The 12,596-nt window shown below is 45.4% G+C and overlaps 1 protein-coding gene across 1 annotated transcript in view; it reads left to right on the top strand.

The window, feature by feature from the left end:
* The window catches only part of LRP4 (LDL receptor related protein 4), a 51,573-nt gene extending 40,481 nt beyond the window's left edge, over positions 1 to 11,092 (top strand). Inside the window, exons 35-38 of the mRNA XM_060606541.3 lie at positions 2,857 to 2,924; positions 3,491 to 3,578; positions 5,116 to 5,257; positions 7,695 to 11,092. Coding sequence (XP_060462524.1) covers positions 2,857 to 2,924; positions 3,491 to 3,578; positions 5,116 to 5,257; positions 7,695 to 8,027 — 631 coding nt within the window. The 3' untranslated portion in view covers positions 8,028 to 11,092. The remainder of the gene's footprint in view (positions 1 to 2,856; positions 2,925 to 3,490; positions 3,579 to 5,115; positions 5,258 to 7,694) is intronic.
* Positions 11,093 to 12,596: the final 1,504 nt, after the last annotated feature.

Below are 12,596 nucleotides of genomic sequence, written 5' to 3' on the forward strand. Positions count from 1 at the left end.
ACTGTATATTACTTCCCCAGGACTTATAACTGGAAGTTTGTACATTTTGACCACTTTTACTGATTTTATCCACTCCTCCTACCTTCCACCTCTGGCAAGCAGCAACCTATGAGTTGGGGATTGATGTTGTTGTTGTTGTTGTTGTTTTTAGATTCCATATATAAGTGATAATTGCACAATATTTGTCTTTTTCTCTCTGATTTATTTCACTTAGCATAATGTCCTCAAGGTCCATCCATGTAGTCACAAATGGCAGAATTTCCTTTTTATGGCTGATTAATGGTGTCTATCTTTCCAGACATTTTTCTATTTACAACATTTTTTTCCATTGTAATATACCAGTCTCTTTATTCTTATTATCAACTTTAGCTTAAAAGATAATTAACACTTGATGTCAATTCTGAAAGCAGAAACATAATGATAATCCCAGAGGAGAACTCTAGATTCATGTCTTTAAAATTATAAAATTTGGGGCTTCTGGGTGGCTCAGTTGGTTAGGCATCCAACTCTTGATTTCGGCTCAGGTCATGATCTCACGGTTGAGTCTGAGCCCCACATCAGGCTCGGCACTGACAATGCAGAGTCAGCTTGGGATTCTCTCTCTCCTTCCCTCTCCCTCCACCCCTTCCCTGCTGGAGCATGTGCGCATACGCGTGTATGCTCTCTCTCAAAGTAAATGAATAAACTTAAAAAAAGAAAGTTAAATAACAAATAAAATAATAAAATAAAATAATAAAATTTGTGCAGTGCCTGGCTAGCTCAGGTGGTAGAGTATGTGACTCTTGAGCTCAGGGTCATGAGTTTGAGCCCCATGTTGGGCGTAGAGTCTACTTAAAAAATAAGCTAAATAGGGGCACGTGGGTGGCTCAATGGATTAAGCGGCCAACTTCGGCTCAGGTCATGATCTTGCACAGTCCGTGAGTTTGAGCCCCGTGTCAGGTTCTGTGCTGACAGCTCAGAGCCTGGAGCCTGCTTCAGATTCTGTGTCTCCCTGTCTGCCCCTCCCCCGCTCACACTCTGTCTCTCTGTCTCTCTCTCTCTCAAATAAACATTTACAAAAAAGTAAATAAAGTCTGAGAACTGGAATTGGGGGTATAAAAGTAAATAAAATAAAATTATAACGTTTGCACATGAGCAAATCTGTCCTATTTGCCCCATATTCTCTTTTTAGAAGTTTGTATAGAAAAGCAAATACCCAGACATAAACACGTATTTTTCTCATTAACTTTTAAGTACTATCAATCATGATTAATCTGATTTTCTTTAGGATAGTTTAGAAAACTTTCGAACCCTACTCAGTTACTTTCTTAGGGTCACAGTCTATTTGAAGACTCCATGCATCTTGGTTTCAAATGTTCTTGCAAGTAGCTTTTCTCTAGCCTTTTAGGAGATGCCTTATTTATTTACTTATTTATTTTCTGAGAGAGAGAGCACATGCACACACAGGGGGAGGGGCAGAAGAAGAGGGAGAAAGGGAATCTTAACCAAGCTCCACGCCTAGGCCCAGTGCAGAGCCCGTTGTAGGGCTGTATCTGACAACCATGAGATCTTGACCTGAGCCAAAATCAAGAGTCAGACAGGGGCACCTGAGTGGCTCAGTTGGTTGAGCGTCCAACTCTGGCTCATGTCATGATCCTGCTGTTTGTGAGTTCGAGCCCCACATCAGGTTCACTGCTGTCAGCACAGAGCCTGCTTCAGAGCCTCTGTCTGTCTCTTTCTGCCCCTCCCCTGCTTGTGCTCTCAAAAATAAATAAACATTAAAAAAAAAAGTCAGATACTTAACCAACTGAGTCACCCAGGCACCCCAGGAGATGCCTTTAATTGATTGTTCATAATGTGCCACAAAGAAATTACCTCCTTAGCATTTCAAGTTGGTTCCCTGATCCCTCCCTCTGGATGTCTTGCATATTCTCTTTTGAAAGAATGAAGAGAAGAAAAACAGGGGTTTTTTCAAGGTCTGTTTAGGCCTTGTGATAATCTGTATCCAGTCAGAGGTTTGCTTGGCTGGTAGTTTCTTCCAGCTCATCCTGGTAGCTTAATGAACCCTACTATTGATATCCTTAGTGTTGTCTCAGCAGACTTCTAGCTTACTTCCAGACCTGCTTCTCCTTTTTAGAGGAATCTTCTTTACAGAGTACATATTTTGGGGTGCCTGGGTGGCTCAGTCAGTTAAGTGTCCAGCTTCGGCTCAGGTCATGATCTCACAGTTTGTGAGTTCGAGACCCACGTCGGGCTCTGTGCTGACAGCTCAGAGTCTGGGGCCTGCTTCGGATTCTGTGTCTCCCTCTCTCTCTCTCTCTGCCCCTCCCCCACTCACACTCTGTCTCTCTTTAACTCAGGAATAAATAAACATTTTTAAAACTTGTTTTTAAATTAAAATAAAAATAATAAGCGTACATATTTTTTTTTAACGTTTATTTATTTTTGAGACAGAGAGAGACAGAGCATGAATGGGGGAGGGTCAGAGAGAGGGAGACACAGAATTGAAACAGGCTCCGGGCTCTGAGCTGTCAGCACAGGGTCCCGATGCGGGGCTCGAACTCACGGACCGCGAGATCGTGACCTGAGCGAAGTCGGCGCTCAACCGACTGAGCCACCCAGGCGCCCCTAAGCGTACATATTTTAAAACTCATTTAAACATGATATCGCATCCCGAAGACAGTGACTCACACTGATTTCTCTGTATTTCCTGGTCTGTGCTTCTGATGTCTCCCATCAGGTACAATCAAATATCAGCAAGCCCCACTCCAAAGCCTTTCCCCCTGTCCTTCCCAGGACTTTCCCCCTTTCCTAGAGGAAGGCAAGGTCTTTATCGAATACAAGTAACCTTCACATTCAGTTTTCTCTGCCCCACAGATGCTCTGAAAAGGATGCTCGGCTGGGCCTCTGTGCACATTCCAATGAGGCCATACCTGCTGCTCCAGGTGAGCCCTGAGTGCCCAACTGTTTTAGAAAAGAAGGTATAAGGAATCCGAATTTCCACTGATACCTTCCAAAACCTTCATAGGGACTCTTTGGGGTTGTCCAACCCATTTCTCAGGCTGAATCCATAGAAAAAACAATCATTAGTTAGCCACCACTTACAGAGTACTTTCCATATGCCAACCATTTGTTAAGCTGTATATATGTGTGCCCGTGCACACGTGTGCATGTGTGTATATGTATATATACAGTCACGTGTCATTGCCAGCAGGCTAGGAGCGGTTTATTATCGCTCATCTAACTATCTCCTCTAACTGATGAGAAAACATAGGCTTCAAGTTAAGCATCTCGCCTTAAGTCACATGGGTAGTAAATATTGGAATTGGGATGAGAGATAGGACCATAGATCTCTTCTCAGCCCCCTACCCTTACCCCTGCGGCCTCTTCCCTGGCTATCCTCAGGTGGTGTGGGATCCAACCCCTACCAAAGGAACCCTCGTCTTCCCAGCCCTCACGCCAGCTGGAAGATTGTCCGTGGCCCCCACCTAGTGTCTCTCTGTTCTTCTAGGGGAAGGACTTCATGTCAGCTACGTCATCGGTGGGCTCCTCAGCATTCTGCTGATTTTGGTGGCAATTGCAGCTTTGATGCTGTACAGGTAACCTCAGCCTCGCTGCAGGGGCCACATGGTCACTGGTCCTCATTATCTGTGCTCTCCTGAAGCTCCACATCGTGCTGATCTAACCTCTGACCAGCCTCACGTCGAAGATAGGTCCCTGGTCAGAGCGAGGTAGAACCTGAACTCTGATCCTTCTTCACCATTCACAGCCCAAGTAGGTTTCTCCTATTAGGACCACAGCAGCCCTCGGGATTCTCTTTATAGACGAGGATACAGAGGGCTTTACCCAAGGTCACACGGGAAGAGACAGATCTGGGACTGATGCTGCCATCTTTGCTTCTCCTCTGCTCTGCCTCACCTCAAACCACCGAAGGTGGAAATGATCTTCTCTTCACATAACCACGGCCTTTACCCCAATATTGTTTGATATGTCATTGCTCAGTAGGGATCATCCTGGGAAGGTGGAGTGTGTGTCATTTTCAGTTTAGAATCCTTTTTATGACCCTCTGTATATTTTCTCCAAATGCTTTAAACACAGCTTGCAGCAAAAATACCAGGATTTTGCTATGCTGCTGTGGCTCCTGCTTCCAACAACAACAACAACAACAACAACACTAATAATAATAGTAACCGTTACTATTTAGTGAATATGTATCAATGCTACATAATACAGGTATTATTACTCCTCACTTTACAGATAAGGATCTGAGGCTCACAAAGCTTAGATTATGTCTACCAAGATCCCAGCTAGTAAGTAACAGATGTGGGATTGAAACACAGATCTGTCTTGACACAGTGGATTAGCTATCTATTGCAGATTATTCCCAAATTTAGCAACTTAAAATGACAACCATTTATTATCTCACAGCTTTTGTGGGTTAGAAATCTGGGTGCAGCTTACTTGCATGCCTCTGCCTCAGGGTCTCTCCCAGGCTACAGTCCAGGTATCAGCCAGGGTTGTGGTCTTATCTCAGGGCTTGACCGGGGAGGGATTCCCTGCCAAGCACATGCGTGTAGCTGTTGGCAGGATTTAGTTCCTCACAGGCTGTTGGACCGAGGGTCTCAGCTCCTTGCCAGCTGTTGACTGTAGGTCACTCTCATCCGTTCCCTGCCTTGTGGGGCCTTTCCAAAGGACAACTGGCCACTTGGCAGCTTGCTTCCCCAGAGCTAGCATAAGAGAGAGTAAGGGCAACCTAAGACAGAAGCCACACGTTTCTCTGGAACCTAATCTAGCATCCGTCACTTTTGTATTTTCTGTTCTTCAGAAGTGCATCACCAGGGGCGCCTGGCTGGCCTAGTCGGTGGAGGGTGCAAGTCTTGACCTTGAGATTGTGGGTTCGATCCCCACCTTGGGTGTAGAGATTACTTAAAAAATAAAAAAATAAATAAAAAGAAGTGAGTGAATCATCAGGTGCGACCCACACTCAAGGAGCAGGGATTCAGAATGTGGGAGAAGCAGGAGGCGAGGATCTCTAGAGCTGTCTTAGAGGCTGCCTACCACATTGAGGTTACAACTTCCCCAGATATCACCCCGATAAAGATCTGAACTAATTTCTCATCACCTTTCCTCCTAAAGACACAAAAAATCCAAGTTAACTGACCCGGGAATGGGAAACCTGACCTACAGCAACCCTTCCTACCGAACTTCCACTCAAGAAGTGAAAATTGAAGCAATCCCGAAACCAGCCATGTACAATCAACTGTGCTATAAGAAAGAGGTAAAAATTAAAGTTTATATTCAAGGTGGTTGTTTGTTTGTTTGTGTTTGTTTCTGGAGGGGGGAAGGATACGCTCCAGTTGCCTGAATGGATCAGTGAGGGATACCGGGTGGTCCCATCTACCATTTTGGAAGTCATAGTGCACAGAAGAAATGAATGTGATTTGGGTTTCTGGACAGATGTAGACTCTCTGAGGGACCGGCTTGAGGGATCTTAGTGAGAGCAAGGTTAGAAAGCAGATTCCAGAAGGTCTGAGTCTGAAAGCATGGGAGTGTGCGCCTCCCTGCCAGGAGATATTTTACTAGGCTCATAGGTGTTTCCTCATTTAGTCATCATTCCCCTGCAGTGAGGCCCCTGTGAAGCACCCCAGACGCCTAGACAATACCCCTCAAAACCCAACAGCTCCTGGACTCTCCCTTTTCTAACCTCTGATCCAAGTTGTTGGCACCTATGGCTGGCAATGGCTGGGTTTTTGTTGTTGTTGTTTCTTTTTGTTTATGTTTTTGCTGTTCTTCCTCTTATCACAGAATCTTAAGAGATTTCTCTAGAATTTTGAAGGTTTACATGCTTTTGCTCTCTTAACTCCTTTGTTGCTTCAGTGAAAAATTATTTGCTGAGTGTTTAGGCTTGAAAAATAGTCCCATTTCCACAAGGAATCAGTAGCCTGGGATTTCAGATTTTCCTAGTCTAATACAACCGCTGCTTTTTCTAAAATCCTGTAACCCTTCATCAGAAGTTATATCCTTTATGAAACCCTAATCGTTCTACTCTCTTGGCCTGTCTAGCACAGTCAAAACTTGCCCTCATATCTACAGGGCCACCATGCATAATGAGTGCACTTTACATAATAATCCCATGCTTTCTGGCTCCATGAGTTTCCATATTAAAAGAGCTTCCACTGTAAGCCAAAACAGAACCTGCAGGGATAGTTGTCAGTTTTAGGGATGGTAGATCCCATTCTCACTTAGTATCTTTGAGAGACTCTTGAGTCTTAGGTTCCTAGAGTGTCTGATGCCCCAGAAAAGAACCATAATAAGGTTCACAGGTTAGAACTTACAAGTGTGTGACCTCTTTTCTTCTGTTGTGTGCTTTTCCTCAGCAGCTCTTTCACCCCTCTGACAGTCTTTCACCCTTTCTCTTCTGATTTCCTCTTGATTTCAGGTACCTGTTGCACTGTGTTTGTAGAGGGAGTGGTGTTCTCCTCCCCCCCCCCCCCAAACTGCCAGTGCCGTGTCCCCCACCTCTCCCTAGCTTACCCAGCGTGTCTCTGAGGTGAAGACACTGCACGGCTCTCTCTAATCTTATGCTAATTTCAGCTTGGAGGGTGTGCTGGGGGAATGAGTGTGTGTATACGCACGTGCACATGTGTGCTTGTGTGCTTGTGTGCTATCTGTGTCTGTCTCTGCTCTATTGAGGGAGCTGTCACTCCCAGAGGGCAATCAGCAAAGTATCCTCTTTAATGCAGGGGCTCAGTAAATGTCTGTGGAGTTGAATTGCTACTAAAATAGAGGAACATTTGCAGAGCTCTCGGTGGGAATACTGTCCCAGGACAGAATCTCAGCCATGGTTCGTTGTGTCCTGGTAGAGGTGGCATTTTGGTTGGTATCCCCCAGAAACCAGGAGTAAGACTCCTCTTTGAGAAATCCACAAAGGGAGAAGCCTGAGTAGAACTTAAGGCTGTCCTTGGAACTATCCCAGGTTGCTTGAGAATGGCCCCAAGGCTTGTGGGAGCAGAGCCAGAGTAACCTCCCAGAAAAGGTTATAGGGTCCCAAAGGATTGGCACTCAAAATCTAAATAAGGAGATTTTCTAGATTCCTCCTGTCTTACCTCCCAAAAGTTTTCTCCTTAACAAAATTAGGAAGAAGAGAATTAAGAACAAAAGAGCACAGGAGGAGTTTAAAATCCCAAATAAATGCACATTGAATTGCCTTTGTCAATTACTTTTGGCCATGCATATCAGCTTGGTGTCCCATTAATAACTCACAATAACAATGTAACAATACCTAACATGATTTAACGTATCTTACGTGTCAAGCACCTACTAACTGCATTATGTGTATCACCTCATTGAACCTTCACCGCAACTGGTTATGAGGTATGGATACTGTTATTCTCCCCACACTGCAGGTGTGGAGACTGAGTTTAGAGATGCTGAGTAATTTGCCCAAGGTGACATAGCCAGTGAGTGGATGATGCAGGACTGGAAGCCATGGTTCTCCCTCCTCCCTGTCTTAAGAAGGGTAATAATCATCCTAGCTGCTACTCTCCTTTTAGGCTGACTCATCTGTTTGCTCTCTGACCAAGTCTCCCCATTTGTTTGTGGGACTTTGTACCCCTCACACCTCCTCTCACCCCATCTACTTCCTTTTCCGGTTCACCGTGAGATCCTTTTAGAGAGCCAGCCGACTGACCGTGTCTCCCCACCCTCCACCCTAGGGCGGGCCTGACCATAACTACACCAAGGAGAAGATCAAGATTGTAGAGGGAATCTGCCTTCTGTCTGGGGACGATGCTGAGTGGGACGACCTCAAGCAACTCCGCAGCTCACGGGGGGGCCTTCTGCGGGATCATGTGTGCATGAAGACAGACACAGTGTCCATCCAGGCCAGCTCTGGCTCCCTGGATGACACGGAGACAGAGCAGCTGCTGCAGGAAGAGCAGTCTGAGTGCAGCAGTGTCCATACCGCAGCCACTCCTGAAAGACGGGGCTCTCTGCCAGACACGGGCTGGAAACATGAACGCAAGCTCTCCTCAGAGAGCCAGGTCTAAACACCGTCGTTCCCTTCCCTCCCTGCCTGTTCCCTCTCCTTCATGGACTTCCGGTCCTTGTGCTCACTTATACAACAGGCCCCCTTCCTATGTGCTCGTCCTTCTCCTCCACCTCCCACCCCATAACCGCTCCCGGGTCCTCCGCGGGAGCTGTTTCCACCTGAGTCCATAACTACCTGTGCACAAGAAATGAGGGTGCATCCCGAAAATTTAGACCTGGATTTTACCGCCAACTTCACCTCTTGCACCCCATCCTGAGCCCCCAAAACTAGGCTCAGTAATGATTCCTCCTCAGTACAGAGCTTTTCCCTGGTACCCTGCCTCACAAGAACTGATGATCCAAGACTTCCCTCTCTCCCATCAGAGCCAGCCTGGCCGCTTCTCTAAGAGAACTTGCCCATCAGGGGCTGGGGCAGGGGTCAAGGGTAAAGAGAGAGATGAAGGATAGAGGCTGAGAGAGGAAGGAGGAGTGAGCCCAGCTGGTATGGGCATCTGGGAAGCCTCCAGCCTCAAGTGCATTGGTAACATGAGAAAGCTTTTAGGGTGGTTGGGCCGCGTGTCCTGTCCATTGCTGGCAGTGGATATTATTCTTGCCCTAAGAGCTGCTGTTGTTGTTTTTTTTTTCAGCTGCCGATATTGGTGAGATCTGGGTGTGGCTCAATCTGTTCTTCCTCCTGCTAGTTTGTCTGGAAGCTTTTCTACCTTCCGATGACAGGGTCTTTACCGCATGGCAGCAGCTAATATAAATTCCCCCGCTGGTGCCACTGCTGGCCAGTACCCTTCCTATGTCTTTGACTCTAAGTCACCAGGTTGTGAGCAGGGGCTTGAGGAATGTGGGGCCCCGAGGGCTAAGTCTTTGCAACATCTTACCAGCGCTGTCTAGACCCAAAGCAGCATATCACCTGGACCTTCACGTTCTGCCACCCTCTCCCCGCTCATTCTCTGGGATTCTGAGCATAGAGACCGTGAAACAACTTTTCAAAGAAATGGCCAAAAGTCTTCATAAATGGTCAGGAAGAGAGATTGGGTTATAGACTTGGGGCACCCAGGGCCTAACAGGAAGTATCCATGAGGTTGAACCTCCTGTGTTGTCTCTCAAGTGCTCAGGGATCAAAGTTAGTGGACACAGAACCTGTGGCTGTGGGGTGGTGAAGTTCCCATTCCAACTCTTTTCCCGGCTAAGTGACTGACTTTCCATGCTGTGATGCCATCACTTGGTTCGTGCCCATTCACACAAAGAGCGTGTGTCTCGTGCTAGCATCAGGGGAGTTGAGACCTTTTTCTCTGCCCTAAACCTTCTACATAGCCCCCTCCTTCCCCTCACCCCCCGCCCCAAGTTGCTTTCTCTGACTTAGCCTTGTGGTGGTGAGGAGGGCTAAATCAAGACACAAAAGTAGGGGGCAGGATGTAGAAAGGTAGAACCGCTGATGAAGGGCTCTCAGCCTGGAGCAGATCCAGACCTCCTCCACCCAGGAACAAGAAGCAATAGGAGAGGACAATGGGCTGAGAAGAGAGGCGAGGGCTTGTAGGGGAAGTTTCCTGATTTGAAACCTCTCCTGTGGTTCTTGGTATTGAGAAATCAGCTGCCAAACATGTGAGTAAAAAAAAAAAAAAAAAAAAAAGATACGAGCAAAGTTTTTCTGGTCACTTCTAAGGCTGCTAGAGACAGGTGCCAAGCCCTTAGCCCTGTTGTTAGTAACCAAGCCAGGTCTGGGCCCACACAGGACGGCCTGGCCAGGCCAGCAAGTCTTTTCCAGTACACAAAGTGGGAAAGGCGAGGTGCCACTTATGGGATGAAAGGGGGACATTTCACATTTGACGGGGCAGGAAAAGAGCACTTTGGGTCCTCAGACTCTTGGTTGAGGATGAGGAGAAAGTAGAAAAGTGGCATTTTCTTGATTGGGAAGGGGGAAGGATCTTATTGCACTTGGGCTGTTCAGAATGTAGAAAAGACATATTTGAAGAAATCTCTATTTGAGCACTGATTCACTATGTAAAAAGCAAAACCTCTCTTGTCCTAAACTAATGGAAGTGATTCTCCCGCGCTCATGTGTAATGGTTTTAACGTTACTCACTGGAGAGATTGGACTTTCTGGAGTTATTTAACCACTATGTTCAGTATTTTAGGACTTTATGATAATTTAATATAAATTTAGCTTTTCTTAATCACTGTGCCTGGCTTGGAGTCATGACTAATCATTGCACCCGCTCTGTCTGGCAGACCCATGCTTTCAAAAACCTTCTTGCAACATCACCTTTAAGTCCTTGGGGGACGTGAGGATGGTGAAGAACAATAAAAGGTGTGAGGTTCCTGGTTGAAGGGTCAACTCATCTTGAGGAGACAGGTCAAGACCAGAATTCATTGGCTTGTGAAATCCTCACTTCCTCTAGAACAGGGATGGCAGGTTTTAATCTCGAGTGTTGACTCTGATTGGTTGGCAGTGGCTGCCTGAGGTCCTGGGGAGACTCCAAGGGGAAAGTGTCATGATTATTAGTGACCTCTCCAGGCGCTGGAAGGAAGTATATGACATATATACTATATATCTTCTATTTCTGTTCTAGGTCTATGAGGACTTCATTGTCACAGAATTTGACTTTGCCTTGTGATGACAGTCCCTGGCAAGACTGTCAGATATAGTAAGAAAAGTACTGGGGACAAGGAAGGTTCATTAAGGCCCAGATATGCTACTAGCTCTTTTTGATCTTAGTAAAGTTTCGTAGTTTCGAAGAATGGATCAAATCAACACTAAGATTCCTTTTATTTATTTTTATTTTCTTCCTTTTATTTTAAAAAAGCTTCCTTGTTATAATTTATCCACTACATCTCAAGGCTAGGACAGGGGGTTGGGCTCCCTTCTCAGGTTCCTAATGATGATTAGGAATCATGGAAGTCCCGTGCGAGATGTAGAATTTTATGTCAGAGCCCAGTAGTTGATTTTCTAAACCACAGACCTTTTATAGAATAATGCTTCCGTTAATTCGTTTATCACTTACTGTGGGCCAAGCCTGACCACAGAGCTTAGAATCTAGCAACAGCCTCCACCCCCACCCTACATACCCCCCCCCCCCAAAAAAAGAAAGAGAAAGCAAGAAAGACTGAAGCCTCTTGTATTTAAATGACAAGAGATCTGACACTAATTTTTTTTTTTTTTATTTTTTAGATCTGACACCAATTTACAGTGTGTAACTCTTTCAACTTTGGTAAGGGATATGTGCACCAGAACAGAAATAAGTGGAATAGTTCAAGGACAACTATCCCCTCGCTCAACCATTCTTTTTTTCTTTCTTTTTTTTTTTAATAACTCATACTGAGAGAAAAGCATTTTAAGTGATGAAGTCCAGCCTAAAGTATAAGCCTATATACCTGTAGAAAGTACCCCCTCCCAAAGGCTCGGGGTTATGAGCCAGGCCATGAACAGTGACCACTTGAGCTGAGAACTCAGGAAGAACTTTTCAGATGACAAGAAAAATTAATGCGTTGAGCACACACCGTTTGCTTGAAAGCCTGGGAGATGTTTCTGGGAGAACTAAATTTGGTGACTACATTTTGACACCTTGTGACCACATGAGCCAGTGTAATCAGGTATTCAACACTGCCTGAGCCTTAGAGATCCCACTAATCTGTGACTGTCCTGTCACTTCAGCAGGAAATGGGAATGGGAGAAGAGGCTGGGCCTGGTGGCCCAGGTCTTGACAACAATCTGGCACTGGGCAGATGAGTCAAGGACTAGCAACCTGTTTTCGGGTTATGCACATGCCTTGGCTTTTACTGTCCTGATGAGTAAAATGAAAAGGTTGAGCCAGATGATTGCTAAGGTTATTTCTGGCCTGAAACTTGTTTTTATGTTCCTTCCGAGAAACCTTAAGGATGAAACAAGAGTTGTCCTTATCTGGTTCTCTAGATATAAAACCTGAAGCTGATGAGTAGGGAGAGAGTTAGTCAAATTCTAACCAACTGGACATATTTTTATAAGCTAATTATGTTCAAAACATAGTCACTGCCCTTCTTTCTATATTGCATGAACAGATGATGGATCCTAAGATGAAAAGATCTCTGTGGCCCATAGAGAGGTCTCCAAGGCATGATCTGAAGCTTTCACCAAACCTAAGCCTACAGCAAAGTCAGTGCTACATAGGAACTTAGAAAAGGCATCTGCAAGAGCTGAGGGTGTACAGGGTTCTAAGTGTAATGCACTGACATTCAAGAACATATAGTAAACTTCAGTTATTTCTACCTATGGACATAATGATTACAAATGGAGTTGAGCCCTTTTTATAGCTAAAAAAAGTCTGTATGAGTGTGTCTTTTCTTCATATGTGAAAATGACTCAACTGATCCACTTAATAGGATGTGTGTTTGGGGATGTTTCAGGCAGCCTTTGTTTTGTAACATTCCCTCACTCACCCATTTATTTTCTCTCTAGATCATTCTCCCATTAAGCAGCTGGCAGAGGCTAAGCAGAGCTCAGCTTGCGGAACAGAGTCAAGGCTCCAACTCACAATTTTGGACTCCTTTGACATGATGTTAAAACAGATCCAGACAGCCTAATTAAGGGTCTGAGTTTAAAC

This window comes from Panthera onca, chromosome D1, assembly GCF_046562875.1.
Source record: "Panthera onca isolate mPanOnc1 chromosome D1, mPanOnc1 haplotype 2, whole genome shotgun sequence".
In the NCBI taxonomy this organism is placed as follows: domain Eukaryota; kingdom Metazoa; phylum Chordata; class Mammalia; order Carnivora; family Felidae; genus Panthera; species Panthera onca.